This window comes from Salmo trutta, chromosome 3 (genome assembly GCF_901001165.1).
Source record: "Salmo trutta chromosome 3, fSalTru1.1, whole genome shotgun sequence".
NCBI classification, from domain to species: Eukaryota; Metazoa; Chordata; class Actinopteri; order Salmoniformes; family Salmonidae; genus Salmo; species Salmo trutta.
Window position 1 is genome coordinate 21,710,902 of NC_042959.1, and position 22,551 is coordinate 21,733,452.

The window sequence follows — 22,551 nt, forward strand, 5'->3', positions numbered from 1 at the left end:
TTGCAGGGCTCTGGCAGTGCTCCTCCTGCTCCTCCTTGCACAAAGGCGGAGGTAGCGGTCCTGCTGCTGGGTTGTTGCCCTCCTACGGCCTCCTCCACGTCTCCTGATGTACTGGCCTGTCTCCTGGTAGCGCCTCCATGCTCTGGACACTACGCTGACAGACACAGCAAACCTTCTTGCCACAGCTCGCATTGATGTGCCATCCTGGATGAGCTGCACTACCTGAGCCACTTGTGTGGGTTGTAGACTCCGTCTCATGCTACCACTAGAGTGAAAGCACCGCCAGCATTCAAAAGTGACCAAAACATCAGCCAGGAAGCATAGGAACTGAGAAGTGGTCTGTGGTCCCCACCTGCTGAACCACTCCTTTATTGGGGGTGTCTTGCTAATTGCCTATAATTTCCACCTGTTGTCTATTCCATTTGCACAACAGCATGTGAAATTTATTGTCAATCAGTGTTGCTTCCTAAGTGGACAGTTTGATTTCACAGAAGTGTGATTGACTTGGAGTTAAATTGTGTTGTTTAAGTGTTCCCTTTATTTTTTTGAGCAGTGTATATTGAAAGTTCCAGAGATAAGAAAGCAATTAACATCCCATCATGCTTAGGGTCATGTATAAAAATGCCCAGTTTCCCATTTCTCAGTGACTTTGAAAGAGGGGTCTCAAAGGAGCACAGGGGGTTTCATGTACGCGTCTGTGTCTCTCAGTTACCAACTCTCAACCCAATTGAACACTTATGGGAGATTCTGGAGCAGCGTGTGAGAGCGTTTTCCACCACCATCAAAACACCAAATTATGGAATATCTCATGGAAGAATGGGGTCGCGTCACTCCAACAGAGTTCCAGACACTTGTAGAATTTATGCCAAGGTGCATTGAAGCAGTTCTGGTGGCTCAACGCCCTATTTATACACTAACTTGGTGTTTCCTTTATTTTGGCAGTTAACTTTACATGATCAGTTGAAGTAATACTAACATACAGTAAACTACATACCTAATGAGTATATACACTACATATACTATCAGTTCATTTTAGTATACTGTAAACAAACAGTATGCTTTCAGTTGAGCGTACTAGCTCTTTGCCTGTCTACCGGAAGTTGATGTTGTTGCTATGCAACCTTTTGCTAGCTACAGTGGCTTGCGAAAGTATTCACCCCCCTTGGAATTTTTCCTATTTTGTTGCCTTACAACCTGGAATTAAAATAGATTTTTTGGGAGGGGGTTGTATCATTTGATTTACACAACATGCCTACTACTTCGAAGATGCAAAATATTTTTTATTGTGAAACATGCAAGAAATAAGACAACAAAAACAGAAAACTTGAGCGTGCATAACTATTCACCCCCCCAAAGTCAATACTTTGTAGAGCCACCTTTTGCAGCAATTACAGCTGCAAGTCTCTTGGGTTATTTCTCTATAAGCTTGGCACATCTAGCCACTGGGATTTTTGCCCATTCTTCTAGGCAAAATTGCTCCAGCTCCTTCAAGTTGGATGGGTTCCCCTGGTGCAATCTTTAACTCATACCACAGATTCTCAATTGGATTGAGGTCTGGGCTTTGACTAGGCCAATCCCAGACATTTAAATGTTTCCCCTTAAACCACTCGAGTGTTGCTTTAGCAGTATGCATAGGGTCATTGTCCTGCTGGAAGGTGAACCTCTGTCCCAGTCTCAAATCTCTGGAAGACTGAAACAGGTTTCCCTCAAGAATTTCCCTGTATTTAGCACCATCCATCATTCCTTCAATTCTGACTAGTTTCCCAGTCCCTGCCGATGAAAAACATCCGCACATCATGATGATGCTGCCACCACCATGATGGTGTTCTCGGGGTCATGAGAGGTGTTGGGTTTGCGCCAGACATAGCGTCTTCCTTGATGGCCAAAAAGCTCAATTTTAGTCTCATCTGACCAGAGTTCCTTCTGCAGTATGTTTGGGGAGTCTCCCACATGCCCTTTGGCGAACACCAAACATTTGCTTATTTATTTATAACGTTTGCTTATTTATTTCTTTAAGTGATGGCTATTTTTCTGGCCACTCTTCCTTTAAGCCCATCTCTGTGGAGTGTACGGCTTCAAGTGGTCCTATGGACAGATACTCCAATCTCCGCTGTGGAGCGTTGCAGCACCTTCAGGGTTATCTTTGTTGCCTCTCTGATTAAATGCCCTCCTTGCCTGGTCCGTGAGTTTTGGTGGGCAGCCCTCTCTTGGCAGGTTTGTTGTGGTGCCATATTATTTAAATGTTTTAATAATGGATTTAATGGTGCACCGTGGGATGTTCAAAGTTTCTGGTATTTTTTTTATAACCCAACGCTGATTTATACTTCTCCACAACTTTGTCCGTGACCTACTTGGAAAACTACTTGGTCTTCATGGTGCAGCTTGCTTGGTGGTGCCCCTTGCTTGGTGGTGTTGCAGACTCTGGCGCCTTTCAGAACAGGTGTATATATATACACTGAGATCAGGTGACAGATCATGTGACACTTAAATAAAGTCCACCTGCGTGCTATCTGACTAATTACGTGACTTCTGAAGGTAATTGGTTGCACCAGATCTTATTTAGGGGCTTCATAGCAAAGGGGTGAATACATATGCGCGCACCATTTTTCCGGGTTTTTTTTGTAAACAAGTTTTTTTTCTCTCTCTCTTCACCAATTTAGACTATTTTGTGTATGTCCATTACATGAAATCCAAATAAAAATCCATTAAAATTATAGGCTGAATTGCAACAAAATAGGAAAAACGCCAAGGGGGATGAATACTTTTGCAAGGCACTGTAGTTAGCATAACAACTTACTAGTTAGACATTTTACGACTTCGGTGTGTTCTTAAATTCAATGTGGAGTGCCAGAGTGCGCTCGCAAATTCAGAGCGTTGTCAGATTGTCCGTTTGTAAATTCACAGCGTTTCACTCTCGGAGTGCACACTGGACGCTCAGGCCAAGGAGTAGGGTTGATTTGAGTGTTCTGACCTTACAACGGCAGTCAAGCACCCAAGCTAACATTGGCTAGCTTGCTAGCTAGCTACTTCCAGACACAAATGGGACCACTCTGAACATTTTACTCGCCCTAGCAGAGCGTGACTGCAACTGTGCTGCTGGCAACAATTTAATTACCTTTTTTTTAGCCGACGTTTACTGACACCGGCAATATTCAACTGGTGTCGAGCATTCGTAAATGAATTATTCTGCGCTCCGGTAAACTCAGACGAGAGTGCTCTGAAATCGGAGTAGGTAGCCAGAGCAAATTTACGAAAGCACCCGAATGTCCATTGAGAACGCACAACGACTATACCATTTAGCTAAGCTAAGAATGACGGGAATAATCAAGTCAATAAACGTTGGGTAGTTAAATAGCCTATAGTTAATATACTGGCAAGTTTGATGTATAAGTAGCCAACTAACGTTAGGTAGCTAGCTAACATACCGGTACATACTGCTGTAATGATATGCTATGTGGTTATTAAGGACAGCGTAGCTAACAAATTGTCAGCCAACATAACGTGTAAGGTAACTTATTTGAAAAGTCATTACTTTATTACATTGCTCAAAATTTTCTGAACGTGGTCATAATTACTTAAAGCAATGAATTTTTATCCGCTCTTGTACTTTGGCTGCATATTTTCCGACATTTTCTTAAAACGATGTGAAGCCACGCCCATTTCCTGAAGAATTGCATTATGGGCCCTAAAGTACGTAAATAGTGTCCCTGTGTTTATACTTCATATTTTGGCGAATTTAGTACAACATCCGGGAACTTTTGGCATACTAACTATGCCCATACTATGACCTATAAGCATTCTATATACTCAATTTACGTCACAAATAGTATGGTTAGTGTGGTTAGTATGAGTATTCGAACACTGCTATTGTCATGTTAGTACATAGCTCCAGAATGTGATTGTCTCTTGGACAGAGAGAGCATCATTGGACACATCATCCAGCTAAAGGAGAGCCGAACGCACAAGATGTCCACTTAGCAAAAGATTTCAAACGTTAAAAAAGTGCTTCTGACATCTGGTTAGGCAACCCTAACCCCAAATAACATAAACAAGACTCACACTCTATGGAGAGAAGACCATAACTGCAGTGATCAATGCATGACAGACTGACGGAGAACATAACTGCAGTGACCAATGCATGTCAGACTGTACGGAGACCATAACTGCAGTGATCAATGCATGTCAGACTGTACGGAGACCATAACTGCGGTGATCAATGCATGTCAGACTGTACGGAGAACATAACTGAAGTGATCAATGCATGTCAGACTGTACGGAGAACATAACTGAAGTGATCAATGCATGTCAGACTGTACGGAGAACATAACTGAAGTGATCAATGCATGTCAGACTGTACGGAGACCATAACTGAAGTGATCAATGCATGTCAGACTGTACGGAGAACATAACTGAAGTGATCAAAGCATGTCAGACTGTACGGAAAACATAACTGAAGTGATCAATGCATGTCAGACTGTACGGAGAACATAACTGCAGTGATCAATGGCTTGTCAGACTGTACGGAGAACATAACTGCAGTGATCAATGGCTTGTCAGACTGTACGGAGAACATAACTGCAGTGATCAATGGCTTGTCAGACTTGCTATGTTTCACTGCACAACACGACCTCAACAAACAAGACGATATCTTCCTTCCAGCTCTTTATTTAGGTGCATGGGAAGGACAATCATTTTTTCCTCTGGAACAGACTCACTTATTAGCCTTTTCTCTCTCTTGACGTTCTTTTCACCTGTCAGCACTTTCTGTTAGTTCCCAGAAGGGGGAGAAAAGGCCACTTCTTCAGACATACTGTAATTAAGAAAGCTTGGTGACACTGGTGTTTCTAGTCTCATTAGATGGAGAAAAATACTGGTTTGTCTTTAAAAACTTGTCTGCCTTTATCTAGCAAGAGTAAATGAACGTTCATTATTCACTTCTCTTTTTGTTTCATGCTTGAGGTGCAATTTTGAAATAAACTGTTCGGTCCACTGATTTCGCAAGTAAGACTTGCAGGAACAGAAATAAGTAATTATAAAGAAAGGCCAGTGTAATTTCAAATACTTTTTGTCTCAATGGATGCGCCTTTTTTTTTAAATCAACATGCTCTTGTTTTGCACTACTATAATGCAATTATTTCACCTGTCTGCGCAATGATGCCGATGGCAGGGAACAGGCTACTGTGGTTGGGGACGGTCAGAGAAGACAATGCACCTTGTCAGACCTCAAAAGTGGTCTAATTTAAATGTAAGAGAAATGTCAGTGAAAAACACTTATGATATGCTGTTATGAAATGGTTAAGGGGTCAATTTGTAAGTCGCTCTGGATAAGAGCGTCTGCTAAATGACTTAAATGTAAATGTAATGCTTGTTTCAATTACTTCAAAAGAACCCAAAACGTAACTACTACCATTAATTGCTAGGTTGTTTTTAATACACACAAGGAAAACAGCAGAGCGTAAAGTATGACCAGTCTTTAGAAGACAAAGTGCTCCTAATGTCTCAGTGTCGATGTACTCACCTTCCCAGGGGGCTTTGCCCCCCTCCTGGCTGCCATGGATACCAGGATGCAGAGCAGGGCTGAGGAGAGGGCCACTGCCCCGAACACCAGTCCCCAGGAGAGGCTGCAGAAGTAACAGGAGCTCTCGGCCGACGTGCACACCAGCACGTGCACAGAGGAGAGGAGCAGGCACAGCAGGTAGAAGGGCAGCGAGAGCAGAGCAGAGGACACAGGGAGATCCACCTCTGAGGCACTGCTCAGTGCCTCGGGCATGGCCAGCAGCAGGAGGAGAAGGAGCTGGAGAGAGAAAGGGGAATGCACACACTGAGAAAATCCTGGAATTAAGTAAAAAACAGACTCAATGGTGTATTTACATATGCATGCAGATACAGCACTAACACCGGACAGACCAAGCTCATCTCTATCGTTGCAACTGTTGCATGAGTCAAACAGTAAAGGAAAGAGATGGATGGATAGATGGGCAAGCTATGAGGTAACACTTGAGTCAAGGGTCCGCAAGTAGAGTGTGTGGGTACAGAGAACAGACATTTGTCAATCCGTGGTTGATGTGGCTTGAATTGAGTCGAAGCTAAAGCATCATTTGTGTGCTTCTTGATATTTGCATTTGGATTTTGGCTTGACTGAAGTCTTTTAACTGGAACCTTTGAATGTGCCATCTTGGAAGCAAATATGCAAGCTCTTTCTTTTCAAATTAAACACCAGAGACGCGTGTTCCATGTCCTTTGCTATGCAGTTCCCTTTCTCGTCCCATCTCTACGGACTAAATCTATCAGGGACGGTGCACTAGAAAGATGACTAGTTGCTTTGTCCTTGAGTACTGACTGTAACAAAATGCTGACAAGTCCAACTTTTTCTTTTGAAAACAGCCTATTTTCTCTCTCTTTGCATCTTTCACTTCTTTCTTCCTGATGGGAGGCAGTCACCTCTGAGGGACACTTCTTAGTTTCTATTCAGAGTTAGGGATATTTTTGTCAACTTTCCCCACTGCTCCCAATAATGCTCACTGGGGAGTCTATACAGAGCTTTCTATGTCATACTAGAATTAGCATTTTATCTCTGATAAGAAATAAGTAACTTGTAGGAAAACAGTCTAAAAGCGTGAACATGACAGCAAAGCCAGTGAATTCAAATGGAAAACAGTTCAAACTGGAATAATGTACACTATTTACCATTTCTAAGCAAATTCGAAAAGTGGATGCAAACTTAAGTTTTTTTTAAATCGACTGCTAAATATCCCAATATTATTTTGGACGATATTATATTGATACTTTGACTCAATGTATTGATTTGTAAAAGCTAGCGCTAAGCGACTGTACCTACGCCAAAACTATTTTTCAACCTATAAGCTTGTTCTCCATCTTCTTTTTAAATAGTGGGCCAACATGTTTACAGGAATTTTATCTCCCTGACTGATCAAAACTCGCTTCCTCATGGCTCTCTTGTCTCTCTGCAGCAGATATATGGTGAGCAATATGTTTGGAATCGTGAGAATTGCAATACATTATCGTATTGACACCTAAGTATGGTGATAATATCGTGAGGTCCCTGGCAGTTCCCAGCCCTATTCTAAACCCATGAGGTTATAACATACAGTATATTTTATAAAAACAGCTCCACCAATGATCCAAAACAGTCCTACGTTAAGTCAAACCCGTACACAAGGAATGCAAGTGAGCATTTGCCAACACGTTCTGTGATTGTTACAATTATTGTTTTCAGCTTTTACAGCAAAATTACCTTTTTGCATATTAAAGCCTCTTCTCCAAGATTAAATGATCAAAACATATTGAAATGAACATTAGCTGTGACTGCAACAGTCAGTGCGGCAGATTTAGCTTTGTTAATTTGTTTTGAAGGCAACGTGTGGGAATTGCCCCATCCAATATCGTTCACGTGGCAGAATCGTTGTGCAAGCCAAGGAATGTTGTAAAGTTGTACAGTTACCGCGAGCCCCTTCGGCCCAAGAAAAAGTTTACTTGGAGAAATGCTTGCTCAACAAAGAGCAGTAGAGATCTGTTTCAACTGTCGAATTCTTCTCACACTAGCTCAAGGTCATTTTAATAATTGAAGGCTATATCAACACTATGTAAACCATGGGCTTTAATAAAGTGAAGCGTAATATCAACATTACATTTGTTTCATTAATATTGATTGTGTTCTATGAATATGCCTAGTCTAGATTTTGGGTCTCTTCAAGAGCAGAATTGGCTTCTTAAAATGCTAATATATTTGGATGTGGGATCTTTATGGATGTAGGTACCTCATCACAACAGTTTAGAATGCTAAGTGATTATTTAGGCCAATACCATACAACATAGAAACCATCAGCAATATCCCACCATGGTCACACACCATACCATGCACTGGCATGCATATATACTGTACTTAACAGTTTAGGTATGTAGAAAAGTGTTCCTAATCATGATGTATTTCTCAGGAATGCTGAATTGTCTGTGTTGCTCTCAACAACCCCCATTCTGTCACACCTCTGGGTGGCTGTTGTGATGACATCCTTTAGGTCTGATATCTGATTGGAAGCTCCCAGACATTTCTTGATAGTCTTTTCCTGTAACTCAACAGTTCTGCTTGCACATTGCTAAATTGTGTATATGGAGTCAGATAATATTTGAATAGACTTTGTTAATATAGAAATTGCATAGTGTTATTACGGGTTATATGTGATGTATATATACACAAGGTATTATCCACTACATCATCATCACCACCACCCTCATTGGGTTAAGTTCGTGATCCTTGGCCCACTCCCAGCTCAGGGGTGCTGTTTCCCCTGGGCACAGATCTAGGATCAGGTTCCCTTCAAGCCTAACCTTAGCAATTCGTGAGGAAAATTACAAACTGACAAGCATCTAGGGGCAACACCCCACTACCCACCTGGAAGACGAGGACCATGCCCACCACCATGGAATACATGTCGTATTTGCCCAGCTGCTTGCTGAGGGCTGCGCTCATGGCCCTGAGGGCCTCCAGGTACTGCTTGAACACCTTCTTCCCAATGTTGGTCAGCACCTCTGAAGTGTTGCCCTCTACCACCAGCTTCACCCAGTTACCATGGGACTTCTCTGCCACACGGAACTGCTCATAGCCCTCCTCTGTGGGAGAGATATGAGAGGAGGGAGAGAGATATGAGAGGAGGGCGAGGAATGGAAGGTGTAATGACAAAATGTGGGTTTGTGATATAAGATGTATATTAATAAAATCAAGCAATTTCCCATCATGAACAATAAACAAACTACAACTGCTGCTACTACTACTACTACTACTGGAAGTTGCACACGTAGACAAAACATAACTAAAAGTATCACCTTTGAAGACTGTGTTGTATATATTTTACAATAACATGCTAATAGTCACTCCTGTGGTAGAAAAAAACCCACAGGTAATCATTTACACAAATGAAACATGCTCAAATCATTTGCGTTGGAGACTTGGAGTAACGCATAATCAATCAACTGCACTTAAATTAAGTGGGCCAACAGTACATTCACTCCATATCATTTGTATGCAGGTGTATAGCTCCATTAGCATTGAGGTTGTCAACTCGGACCCAACTCATAATGGTCAGGATTAGGGTTACACATTTTGGGGAATATTCAGGAGGTGGAAACATTTTGTGGGAATTAATGGGAATATATGGGAATTAACGGGAATATATGCAAATTAATACTCATGTTTTTTTGCATTGGATATATTTACCATATCATATGGAGACAGAAACATAAACCTTATCATAAGTAGACATAATTGCAAAGGATGAAATCCTTCCAATAGAAAAAAAAATAACAAATTGTTACGAATCGAACTTTAAATGAGTTGACTCTTCACATGGGATGATTTCACTGAACAACAAAATAAAGTGAATACTGAATGATCCCTAATGATCCATCGCATCTCCCAAAAACATTTCCAACTGTCACAGGCGTCGATGAAAGGTGACCAAAACGCAGCGGATATAGCGCTCATCTTCTTTTATTATTAATAAAGTGAACACTTAAATGAAAACAACAAACCGACAATCAACAGTTCTGCAAGGGACACAGACTATACAGAAAGCAACCACCCACAAACCCAAAAGGAAAAAACAGGTTGCCTAAGTATGGCCTCCAATCAGAGACAATGAAAAACACCTGCCTCTGATTGGAAACCATACTCGGCCAAACATGGAAAAAGAAACATAGAAATAGAAAACTAGAACCAAAATCCCCCAGAACCAAAAAAAAAAAAAAAACACACAAAACAAACACCCCCTGCCATGCCCTGACCATACTACAATTACAAATGACCCCTTTACTGGTCAGGAAGTGACACCAACATACATCTGTAAAATGAGAGTGTAAAAACTAAAGCTTTGGTTGTATTCCTTTAAAGGCTTCCATGTCTTCTCCCTGGACCTCCTCAATGTCCTCCTCCTGAACAGCAGACTCTGAGGCCTCAACTTCACTGTCACTTTCCAACCTTGTTGAGGGTGGCTTGTTGTCAGGGTCAAAAAGCCTCACATTTGCCCACATGGCCACCAATTTTTCAACCCTTGTATTGGTCAGCCTGTTGCGTGCCTTGGTGTGCGTGTTCTCAAACAAGGACCAGTTGCGCTCTGAGGCGGCTGATGTTGGTGGGATTTGCAGGATGATGGAGGCAACAGGGGAAAGAGCTTCAGATCCACAAAGTCCCTTCCACCAGGTGGCTGATGAGATATGTTGGCACAACTGCCATATTGCATCTCCATCCCAAAGCTCTTGCTTGGAAGTGTACTTCGCCAGACTGCCAAGAACCTTGCCCTCATCCAGGCCAAGGTGGCGAGACACGGGAGTGATGACACCATAGGCCTTGTTGATCTCTGCACCAGACAAGATGCTCTTGCCAACATACTTCAGGTTCAACATGTACGCTGCGGCATGTATGGGCTTCAGGCAGAAGTCTTCACGCTTTTTGATGCATTTAGAAGCGCAGTTTCCTCTGCTTGGAGCAAGAGCGAAGTGGGCAGGGCAGTACAGATTTCTTCTCTTACATATCCAAGCAGAGTCTGAACATCAGACAGGATGGCATTGTCTCCCTCAATCCGTGCAATGGCTACTGCTATAGGTTTCAGGAGTTTCAAGCTGCTTACCAATTTCTCCCAAAATACATCATCCAGGAGGATCCTCTTGATGGGGCTGTCCATATCGGCAGACTGTGATATGGCCACTTCTTGGAGAGACTCCTTCCCCTCCAGGAGACTGTCAAACATGATGACAACTCCACCCCAATGGGTGCTGCTGGGCAGATTCAATGTGGTGCTCTTATTCTTCTCACTTTGCTTGGTGAGGTAGATTGCTGCTATAACTTGATGACCCATCACATACCTAACTATTTCCTTGGCTCTCTTGTAATGTATCCATTGTTTTCAGTGCCATGATGTCCTTGAGGAGCAGATTCAATGCATGAGCAGCACAGCCAATGGGTGTGATGTGAGGGTAGGACTCCTCCAATTTAAACCAAGCAGCCTTCATGTTGGCAGCATTGTCTGTCACCAGTGCAAATACCTTCTGTGGTCCAAGGTCATTGATGACTGCCTTCAGCTCATCTGCAATGTAGAGACCGGTGTGTCTGTTGTCCCTTGTGTCTGTGCTCTTGTAGAATACTGGTTGAGGGGTGGAGATGATGTAGTTAATTATTCCTTGTCCACGAACATTCGACCACCCATCAGAGATGATTGCAATACAGTCTACTTTCTCTATGATTTGCTTGACCTTCACTTGAACTCAGTTGAACTCTGAATCCAGCAAATGAGTAGATAAAGCATGTCTGGTTGGAGGGGTGGGTGTATGCTGGGCGAAGAACATTCAGAAATCTCTTCCAATACACATTGCCTGTTAGCTTCAGGGGTGAACCAGTTGCACACATAGCTCAAGCAAGACATTCATCAGTATTTCTCTATGTTCCTCCATTGAGTCAAAAAAAACTTCTTATCCAGGAGGACCATGAGCTGTTCCTATCGATAAGGTGTCTGATTCATAATTTTCACCTCGAATAGAAGTAGAGGGACTTTTGTCAGAAGTTGATTGTTGTGAGTGCTGAGGGAACTTCATGCACTTGGCCGGATGATTCTTCATCTTTGTTGCATTCTTCACATATGATTTGGCACAGTATTTGTAAATGTACACAGCTTTTCCTTCTACATTAGCTGCAGTGAAATGTCTCCACACATCAGACAGTGCCTGTGGCATTTTCCTGTAAAGATGAGATAAAATGAGTAAAAAACAACAAATACAATTCCATGTACAGATAAATAGTTAAGCAGTTAGATTAAACAACTCCTTTGCAAGATACATGCTTTAAAATGTAACATGTATGGAAACAGGTGAATTAACACTCCTCAGTTAGCAGGCTCAAGCAAGCTAAAACCCACATGGTAGCAAAAACTAACTAGCAGAAATTGTTAACAAGTAAGAAATGATTTAAACACACTTTGCTGTAGGCTACTATTCACTAGTTAACAAAAAATAATGTATGTCATATAAAATATATTCACCTCACCCAGTATTGTAATCAAAACTTACCAGAAAGCATGTAGTCCTTGGCTCAGACAGCATAGTAGTGTGGGCTCAATAGCATCTCATTAGTGTGCAAGATCTTGAAAATCAGCTGTACATGTGATGGAAGAATGCACTGTGCATGCGGAGGGTTGCAATTCCATTGAATTGGGGAGAGTTTAACCAAAATATACCACAAGACCTAGAATTGTCTTGTGTATCCCACAAAGAATATTTGGCATTCCTAGTCCATCGCCAAATATTTCTGTAAAAAACCCAACGATAAAGCCATGTCCCTATTTTGTTTTATTCGTCTCAGGCTGTTGGCGGTAGGTGCATGCGATTCAGCTGTCAACTGTTGCCATTTTGAACCATTTCATGTGTCTGAAGGTACAAACTCTGCCTTCCCGGAGGGCCCAGAAAGCAAATCAAGTACACTATAGGTGTACCGCTGACCAATCAGATGGCTCAGATTACCGTGTCTGCAGTAATGTAGCAGGCATAAAAGAAAGCTACAACAAAATGGACAATGTGAGATTTCAAAATGTTTAAAACCATGACTAGAGAGTCAACGAATACAGCAAAGAGCTGCTGTTTTTACGAGTGAGTTCATGTTTAAATTCTGACTCAGCACTGTCAACACTTTGTACTCAACACTTTGATAAGCCATAAAATGCGCATTCTTCCGATTTTTACTCATCTCTACAACAAACACTGCAGCGGTAATGAATGAGTAGGAAAGTGTATATACAGCCGTGGCCAAACGTTTTGAGAATGACACAAATATACATTTCACAGTCTGCTACCTCAGTTGATATGACGGCAATTTGCATATACTCCAGAATGTTATGAAGAGTGATCAGATGAATTGCAATTAATTGCAAAGTCCCTCTTTGCCATGCAAATTAACTGAATCCCCCAAAAAACTTGTCCACTGCATTTCAGCCCTGCCACAAAAGGACCAGCTGACATGTCAGTTATTCTCTCGTTAACACAGGTGTGTGTTGACGAGGACAAGGCTGGAGATCACAATACTGATTGAGTTTGAATAACAGACTGGAAGCTTCAAAAGGAGGGTGGTGCTTGGAATCATTGTTCTTCCTCTGTCAACCATGGTTACCTGCAAGGAAACACGTGCCATCATCATTGCTTTGCACAAAAAGGGCTTCACAGGCAAGGATATTACTGCCAGTAAGATTGCACCTCAATCAATCATTTAACTGATCATCAAGAACTTCAAGAAGAGCGGTTCAATTGTCGCGAAGAAGGCTTCAGGGCGCCCAAGAAAGTCTCCTAAAGTTGATTCAGCTGCGGGATCAGGGCACCACCAGTACAGAGCTTGCTCAGGAATGGCAGCAGGCAGGTGTGAGAAGACTGTTGGAGGATGGCCTGGTGTCAAGAAGTGCAGCAAAGAAGCCACTTCTCTCCAGGAAAAACATCAGGACAGACTGATATTCTGCAAAAGGTACAGGGATTGGACTGCTGAGGGACTGGGGTAAAGTAATTTTCTCTGATGAATCCCCTTCCCGATTGTTTGGGGCATCCGGAAAAATAGGACTATTGGAAAATTATGTAGATATATTGAAGCAACATCTCAAGACATTGGGAAGTTAAAGCTTGGTCGCAAATGGGTCTTCCACATGGACAATGACCCCAAGCATATTTCCAAAGTTGTGGCAAAATGGCTTAAGGACAACAAAGTCAAGGTATTGAAGTGGCCATCACAAAGCCCTGACCTCAATCCTATAGAAAAGTTGTGGGAAGAACTGAAAAAGCATGTGCGAGCAAGGAGGCCTACAAACATGACTCAGTTACATCAGCTCTGACAGGAGGAATGGGCCAAAATTCACCCAACTTATTGTGGGAAGCTTGTGGAAGGCTACCCGAAACGTTTGACCCAAGTTAAACAATTTAATAGCAATGCTTCCAAATATAAATTGAGTGTATGTAAACTTCTGACCTACTGGGAATGTGATGAAAGAAATAAAAGCTGAAATAAATCACTCTCTACTATTATTCTGACATTTCACATTCTTAAAATGAAGTGGTGATCCTAACTGACATAAAACAGGGTATTTTTACTAGGATTAAATGTCAGGAATTGTGAAAAACTGAGTTTAAATGTATTTGGCTAAGGTGTATGTAAACTTCCGACTCCAACTGTACATAAATAATGCGGTGAGACTCGAGTCGCCCCATCAGCTGGAAGATGGTGTCCCTTTTTGGTCAGTGTCAGTGGAGGAATGGGGGAGCGGAGGGATGTTGAGAGCCGAACCCTCAGTCTGCTGCTCTCTCCCTCCGCTGACCATCAGATGCAGGCACCATCAGCCCAGGATCTATTACCAGTGTGACCCTGTAACCTACCTCAAATTTGGAAACATAATATAAAACAATGGCCCGAACAACAATGGATTGGAAGGGCAATTCAAGCAAAGCCAATATGCGGTCATAATGTATTGGGCATAATGTATTGCATAAAACAACACAATGACATTTTCAGTCACCTCCTTGGTCTGAAGGACAAGTGGATGAACAGGTTAATGTCAAGCCCTGCATGTTTTTTTCTGAAGTCTCATGGAATGTAGGCCTACATTGAACACCACACATTGGCTTCTACTGTAGGCTGAATGATAGTACAGCTATTTCCAGGTTAAAATGTTATGGGATGCATTTTCTTCATTGTTTTTTATGTTAGGCCACTCTGGTAGGTCTAAATTATGATCAAATAGCCACAGAAGCCTACATCGCCACTGTTAAAACTAACTTAAACTGTATACAGCCTCAGTGTTCACAGTAAACACACGCTGAGTTTGCACAACATTCAAGCTTCCTCTCAGCAGACCTGAAATTTGCTCGGTGATGAAAAAAATGACAGGGAACATTGACAGTGACCATGGTCATTTGGCTGACAAATAACAGTTATCCAAAATTGCATGACCGTCACAGCCCTAACTTTGGGAACAATGACATTCAAAATAGAGTATAATATAGAATAGCCTTTCTTCGTTTTGGCTTTATTCTAATGTTCTAGAATTCACACTACCTTACTTTTTCCTGATCTGAATAATATGAGCATAACTATGATAAATGGTGATTGTGATTATGTCAGACACAGGAATGGAGGTGGAAATATTAGAGCCTTCAGCAATGGGCATGAATAAAACAATACAGATGGTCCTCTGTCAGAAAGAAAAGGAAGAGAGATGGGTCAGAAGATGGCTGAAGGCCACAAGATGCCGGAGGTTATTATCAAACCAAAGATAAATTAAAAAGAGAGTGAGAGACATGGGCTGTATACTCTAATGTGAAATTTCATTACCCTATAGTAGTGCTGAGCGATTAACTGACATTTCGGTTGTTTTTTAGTTTTTAAACAACTAATGACGATGTCGGTTTAATTATTTGAATTCCATTTTGTTCTGTTTTTTTCCCCTGTGAGCTCAATGAGCAGTTTAACTAGAGATAAATCAGATCCGACATGAACTGTTCAATGATGTAGTTTCCAACAGGCCAATATTCTACATAGTTTAGCGCATAAAACGTGGTAATTCACTACAATGAGCATAATCCATTGTGATTCTACTTTTCCGGTCTGTGTTTATTTTACGCCTGCTACGGAAGAGACAGAAGAATGAAAGATCGTGAGGGGATATAGAGAGCAGCTGTTGCTTCGCAAGGTATCTCTACCTGAAAATACAATCTAAGTGTTTGATAGTTGGTATTCAGCAGTCATAAAAGTATTCCTTATTTACTTTGAAGAACTACTAAAATAGTGATTTTATCAGACAGCATAGGCAGCAGCTCTATAAAGATGAGATGATGACTTGGAATGAAATAATAGTCATCAAATAAAACAAATGTGATATACACAACAACTGAAATAATTTATTAAAGTAATGTAACCAGTTGTACTGCTAAACACCAATTACACAAACAATAACAAAATCATTAAAAGTACTCATTCAGTTACTGTATACTACACAGGACCCACTTTCCGTCCTGCTCTGGATTTCCCCAACAGAGAAGCGAAGATGACACACCATCCATTTGGCGCCCTTCAACTTTCATTTAATTCATTGATCATGGGCTAGGAGAGATGAATGCCCTAGCCTGGCATGGCCCAGGTTTTTTATTCCCTCTCCACTGTCTCCTAATGGGACTATTATGGCCCTTACTTTCCTCATCGGGCAGCCAGCTAATTGCCGCAGCCAGGCTCCACTCAGAATGGAGAGGGAGAGAGAAGGCAGGAAGGAGGGATGGAGAAGGACAGAGAGAGAATGAATATCTACAGCCTAGAGAGAGAGTGAGAAATAGAGAGATGACTGAAACGCAGACAGCTCTCTCTAGACTGTAGATATTAATTCTCTCAAATGTCGTCCTCCCTTCTCTTGTAAGTAAGCATTTCACGGTAAGGTCTACACCTGTTGTATTCGGCGCATGTGACAAATACAATTTGATTTGACTTGAGAAAGAAAAAGAGACAGAGAGCAAGGGAGGTGGAAATCAAGAAACAGGGAATAGGACAGGATGGCAGAGGGGCGATCAGGGAGAGAGGGAACAATTAGACCTTGAGAATTCAGTATAGGTACAGGCGACACAATCCATGGCATACCGTTAGTCTCTTCTTTCCTGAGCAGTATTTGGAATGGACATCTATTTTGTATACTGCACAGCCAAACATATTTCATGTACTAGCCTTTTGTTATTCTCGAAATAACAACCATTTTGTACATTGATAATGCTTACTATTAATAATTAAATTCTTCTGTTATCCCAATTTTGGGAAATGTACAGTTCATTACAGCATATTTTAATGAAACAATGGTTTAGCTTTAGCTGAATACACAAAAGATGAGACATGTCAAACATTCTTTGAAAAACAGATATCAAAAGAAGTGGGACTTGTCAATGAGGCCGAGGGCGGCCCTTCACCTGTAGTAGGTTACATCATTCCAACCAGTGGCGGGTTTCTTCAATAATAAATCCAGTCATATTGCTGAGTCATGAAACCATCAGTGTTATTTTTGCCCTCCCACTGAGGTGGTTGGCAAAGTTTTTAGAGAGGGGGATGCCACGGCACTTAGGACAGAAATGAGCCCCGTCAGCAAGAAACCAAACCTCTGGTGCCCTCCTGTTCCCCTCATCCATAGCTCCGTACCTCCACTCCAGAGAAACAAATAAATAAGCTCAATCAATCAACCACCAACCGCCAGTGAGACAGATTGCTGCAGACAATGGAAAGAGGGGGAAGTGCTGTATTGCAGTAAGAAGTAAAGGTTAAATGAACTGATGGCTGGGCTAGGTAAAAAAACAAACATTCAACTAACTTTAAAATAACATTATTTCCACACAGGGAGAAAGCATGTTTGAACTCGGCCTAATGTGTAGGAGATTCTCTTTGAGTCGCACTGTAAGCGTTGGTTTTGTTGAGCATGTGAAGAATTCGAACGTTCATCTCCCCCAAAGTAAGAATACATTTCAGTTCATTAAATAGGACCCTGGATTGTGGTGGTTGTTTCATCTCCTAATGAAAAAAATGTAGATTCCAACACCTCTGTTCTATCCAGCATGAGTATCAAAAGTAAAACTACTGTCTTGGTGAACACAAAATTAAGTACTGGTTGTAGCGTGCATCTGATACTTTCAATATGGGGGCAGCTTTTACACATTTGGAAGTGCCATGGACTGAACACTACTATCCCTCACATATACTATGTGGTGACTGGGGATACACTATTTTAAGTAAAAGAGGTAATCTACAGCTGCTACATCCATTTTTGGACTTATACATTAATGATACGGACCCCCTGTCGTACCCCATCAGAACCCATAAGCTTGTTTAACTCCAATTTTTTAAAACAAAACTAACGTAAACAAACCGTATATAGCATAAAAACATGGTTAAAACATTAATTTTCATATCATGGTCAGTCTTTGCATCCATAGCTCTGTCTATGAAATTGAGCATGGTTACATTCCTCCAGCCAATCCCAGAGATTTTTACCAGAACAGGGGCGGGGATCGCTTTGCTATCGTCTCTACTGCTGATTGCGGCTATAAGGGCTCCAACACAGTGACCCTGTAGCAAGACGCCCTTTATTCATCAAACTCTGCCAATAAAAATACAAATTTGTGACACACACAAGTCAGAGGTCATAGCCTTGGGGAAATCACAATGTCCGCCCATCAAATATGAACACCAAAAATGTGTACCAGCACCTTTCTTTATTCCAGCACAATGTAATTGTTCATGTACAGCGCCTTCAGAAAGTATTCAGACTAATTGACTTTTCCCATATTTTGTTTTGGTAACAGCCTTATTGTAAAATGTATTACAGTTTTTCCCCCCCCTCATCAATCTACACACAATACCCCATAATGGCAAAGCAAAAACAGGTTTAAACCCCCCCCCCCCCAGAAATATCACAATTACAGAAGTATTCAGTCCCTACTCAGTACTTTGTTGAAGCACCTTTGACAGAGATTACAGCCTCAAGTCTTCTTGGGTATGACACTACAAGCTTGGCACACCTGTACTTGTGGAGTTTCTCCCATTCATCTCTGCAGATCCTCTCAAGCTCTGTGAGGTTGGATGGGGAGCGTTGCGGCACAGCTATTTTCAGGTCTCTCCAGAGATGTTCGATCGGGTTCAAGTTCGGGCTCTGGCTGGGCCACTCAAGGACATTCAGAGATTTGTCCCGAAGCCACTCCTGCATTGTCTTGGCTGTGTGCTTAGGGTCTTTGTCCTGTTGGAAGGTGAACCTTCACCCCAGTCTAAGGTCTTGAGCGCTCAGGAGCAGGTTTTCATCAAGGATCTTTCTGTACTTTGCTCCATTCATCTTTTCCTTCAATCCTGACTAGTCTCAGTCCCTGCCGCTGAAAAAAATCCCCACAGCATGATGCTGACACTACCATGCTTCACCGTAGGGATGGTGCCAGGTTTCCTCCAGACGTGACACTTGGCATTCAGGCCAAAGAGTTCAATCTTGGTTTTATCAAACTAGAGAATCTTGATTCTCATGGTCTGAAAGTCTTTAGGTGCCTTTTGGCAAGCTCCAAGCAGGCTGTCATGTGCCTTTTACTGAGGAGTGGCTTCCGTCTGGTCACTCTACGATAAAGGCCTGATTGGTGGAGTGCTGTAGAGATGGAAGAACTTTCCAGAAGGACAACCATCTCCACAGAAGAACTCTGGAGCTCTGTCAGAGTGACCATCGGGTTCTTGGTCACCTCCCTAACCAAGGCCCTTCTCCACCGATTGCTCCATTTGGACGGATGACCAGCTCTAGGAAGAGTGTTGGTGGTTAGAAACCTCTTCCATTTAAGAATGATTGAGGCCACTGTGTTCTTGGGTACCCTTCCCTAGATCTGTGCCTCGACACAATCCTATCTTGGAGCTCTACGGACAATTCCTTCAACATCATGGCTTGGTTTTTGCTCCGACATGCACTGTCAACAGTGGGACCTTATATAGACAGGTGTGTGCGTTTCCAAATCATGTCCAATCAATTGAATTTACCACAGGTGGTCTCCAATCAAAGCTGTAGAATCATCTCAAGGATGATCAATGGAAACAAGATGCACCGAGATCAATTTCAAGTCTCATATCAAACGGTCTGAATACTTATGTAAACAAGGTATTTGTTTTTTATTTTTAAATAAAAACCTGTTTTCGCTTTGTCATTGTGGGGTATTGTGTGTAGATTGCTGAGGATTTTTAATATATGTTTTAATCAATTTTAGAATAAGGCTGTAACGTAAGAATTTGGAAAAAGTCAAGTGGTCTGAATAGTTTCTGAAGGCACTGTACGCTCACCTTGAGACGGACATGTTAAGTCAAAAAGGGAAAGGTGCGAGCCGCCTTGACATCGGCACCACTGTGTCAGTCTAACAGTGATTTGTTTGGTATTGCCACAATCAATTGCCACTTTGGTTGAACTTGGAACCACATTGCTTGCTTGGTCCTTGGCTCGAAGTGACCTTGACATGTATTAGGGCTGCCTTAATCAAAGTGACACTGACTAGGACAGCAATAACCTGAACCTTGCAGAGTTCACTTTAAGAGCAGCCACTTTCTCCAACTTCCTCTATCTGAGGTTTATGTCAGATTGAATAGTCTATCTGGTTCCCTGTTCCTTTTACTGCAGAAGAATTGAAAAGCCACTCAAAGGAGGTCCCAGTAATTGAACTACTGAATGTAGGAAATACAAGGCAATGAAAAAAAAGAAACAGAAAGATAGGAGGTTCGCCACTGATTGACTTTAGCATTTCATCATGTCTTGTCTGTGTTTGTCAAGAAAGAAGGCTCATTTACTGAATGTGGATGCTTGCGTAGATGTCTAGGTACGTCCGGCGTGAGATGGCTGTTTGCGTAGATGTCTAGGCACGTCCGGCGTGAGATGGCTGTTTGGGTAGATGTCTAGGCACGTCCGGCGTGAGATGGCTGTTTGGGTAGATGTCTAGGCACGTCCGGTGTGAGATGGCTGTTTGCATAGATGTCTAGGCACGTCCAGCGTGAGATGGCAGTTTGCGTAGATGTCTAGGCACGTCCGGCGTGAGATGGCTGTTTGCGTAGATGTCTAGACACGTCCGGAGTCAGATGGCTGTTTGCGTAGATGTCTAGGCACGTCCGGCATGAGATGGCTGTTTGCGTAGATGTCTAGGCACGCCCGGCGTGAGATGGGTGTTCGCGTAGAGGTCTAGGCACGTCCGGAGTGAGATGGATGTTTGCGTTGATGTCGAGGCATGTCTATTGTGAGATGGTGTTTGTGTAGATGTCTAGGCATGTCCATTGTGTACACAGGAAGAACAAGGATGCTTTGAGGTCACTACCTCAGAGTTGTAATAGCCCCAGAAACTAGACTTAGGTCCGCTGCTTGTAAAGGATATGTCCCAGAATCACTATGGAAACTGGTGAATGAATAATTTGCTGAATAGGCTGCAGTGTGGACAAGGGCCTTCCTGGCAGCCATTTTAGGTTGAAATCAAAACAGTAATTTAAGACCTGTGTGAGTTATCATCTCTCTTGGCAGCAGCTAATGGGGATCCTAATAAATACTAAATACTCTTGAGCTACTCTACTGCAATCTAAATTTGCTTTAAATTACAGTTGCACTAAGCAGCCACTCTGATTGATTAGCATGCATTTTTCTACCGTAATGAGCATTCATCACTCAGAGGCCCATGGGGTGACCTAAGAACAGCTGAGTCCTGAAATAAGAAGAAGGAGACGAAGGGGAGAGGGTGGCGGTGAATCGATAATCAGATTGACTTGATTCAAATTTTAACAGCTGTAAACATAGATGATAACCAACCCTAACTTAGGGAGTTGAAGATACACACTTGGTAATTAATAAGCTAAAACTCATATGATTCATTTATGGTACATCAGTGCTCAAAATTCTCCAGTTCATCTAGGATCATTTTACTCTTCTTACAAGCTAAATCAGTGGAAATCTTTCACAATGCAGTCAGATATCACTGAATAGGGAATATAATACAAATATTGCTTTACAATTAAGTCTGCCAGGTAACACAGACAGAGTGATTAGACTCTCATGAGGTTGTGGTGTATCTGGTGTTGTAGTCAAAATCAATAATGAATAACTTTACTCACGGTTCAATGTGTGTCATTTATCGAAATACTCAGGTAATGCAAACGTCTTGAACTGTGGCATGTAGAACTGTGTCTGCGTATGTGTGTGCATGTGTGTGAGTGTATGTCTGTATGTTTGCCTGTGTGCATCTATGCGTGTGGTATTTAGGTGGCGTAGCGCACGGCGAGCACAGAGGGCATGTTTTGACCTGACCTCATAGTTTCACTTTGGAATTTGACGTAATTGGATGAAAGTCAATATTTTACCTATTCATATCGCGTGGTTCCAGGGTTAATCCACGGGGTTACAAAGTTAAACAAACTGAAAGGGTTAAGTTTAGGTATTTGTTTTGAGTGCTTAAGGTTAGGGCTATGGTTTGGGGAAGGCTTAAAACAAAATAATTAAAAACAATGCACTGTTTCCATTAAGTACCATCAAGTACGCTCCCTGCTTGCTAGAGAATGGTGAACTGCCGTGGCAGAGTGGTCGAGGCTGCGCTCTGATTCTGAGTGGCAAAGCAAGTTAAGCAGCACTCTGGCTCCGAGCGGTGCGGCGGTCTAGGCAGCTCTCTGGCTCCGAGCGGCGCGGCGGTCTAGGCCGCTCTCTGGCTCAGAGCGGCGCGGCAGTCTAGGCAGCTCTCTGGCTCTGAGCGGCGCGGCGGTCTAGGCAGCTCTCTGGCTCCGTGCGGCGCGGCGGTCTAGGCAGCTCTCTGGCTCCGTGCGGCGCGGCGGTCTAGGCAGCTCTCTGGCTCCGTGCGGGGCGGCGGACTAGACAGCTCTCTGGCTCCGAGCGGCGCGGCGATCTAGGCAGCTCTCTGGCTCTGACTGGTGCAGTGGTCAAACATTACATATTCAATATGGGAAACCTGGGGAAATCAAACCCACAAACCTGGAATTGTAGGCTCCATGTTCCA

At 42.5% G+C, this 22,551-nt stretch overlaps 1 protein-coding gene across 2 annotated transcripts in view; it reads right to left on the minus strand.

The window, feature by feature from the left end:
• pigg (phosphatidylinositol glycan anchor biosynthesis class G (EMM blood group)) overlaps positions 1–22,551 on the minus strand; it is a 115,251-nt gene that overhangs the window by 45,818 nt on the left and 46,882 nt on the right. For both annotated transcript variants that reach the window (XM_029726577.1, XM_029726588.1), the window contains 2 exons: positions 8,411–8,628; positions 5,519–5,794 (listed from right to left, as the gene is read on the minus strand). In XM_029726577.1, the coding sequence (XP_029582437.1) occupies positions 5,519–5,794; positions 8,411–8,628 (494 nt within the window). The remainder of the gene's footprint in view (positions 1–5,518; positions 5,795–8,410; positions 8,629–22,551) is intronic.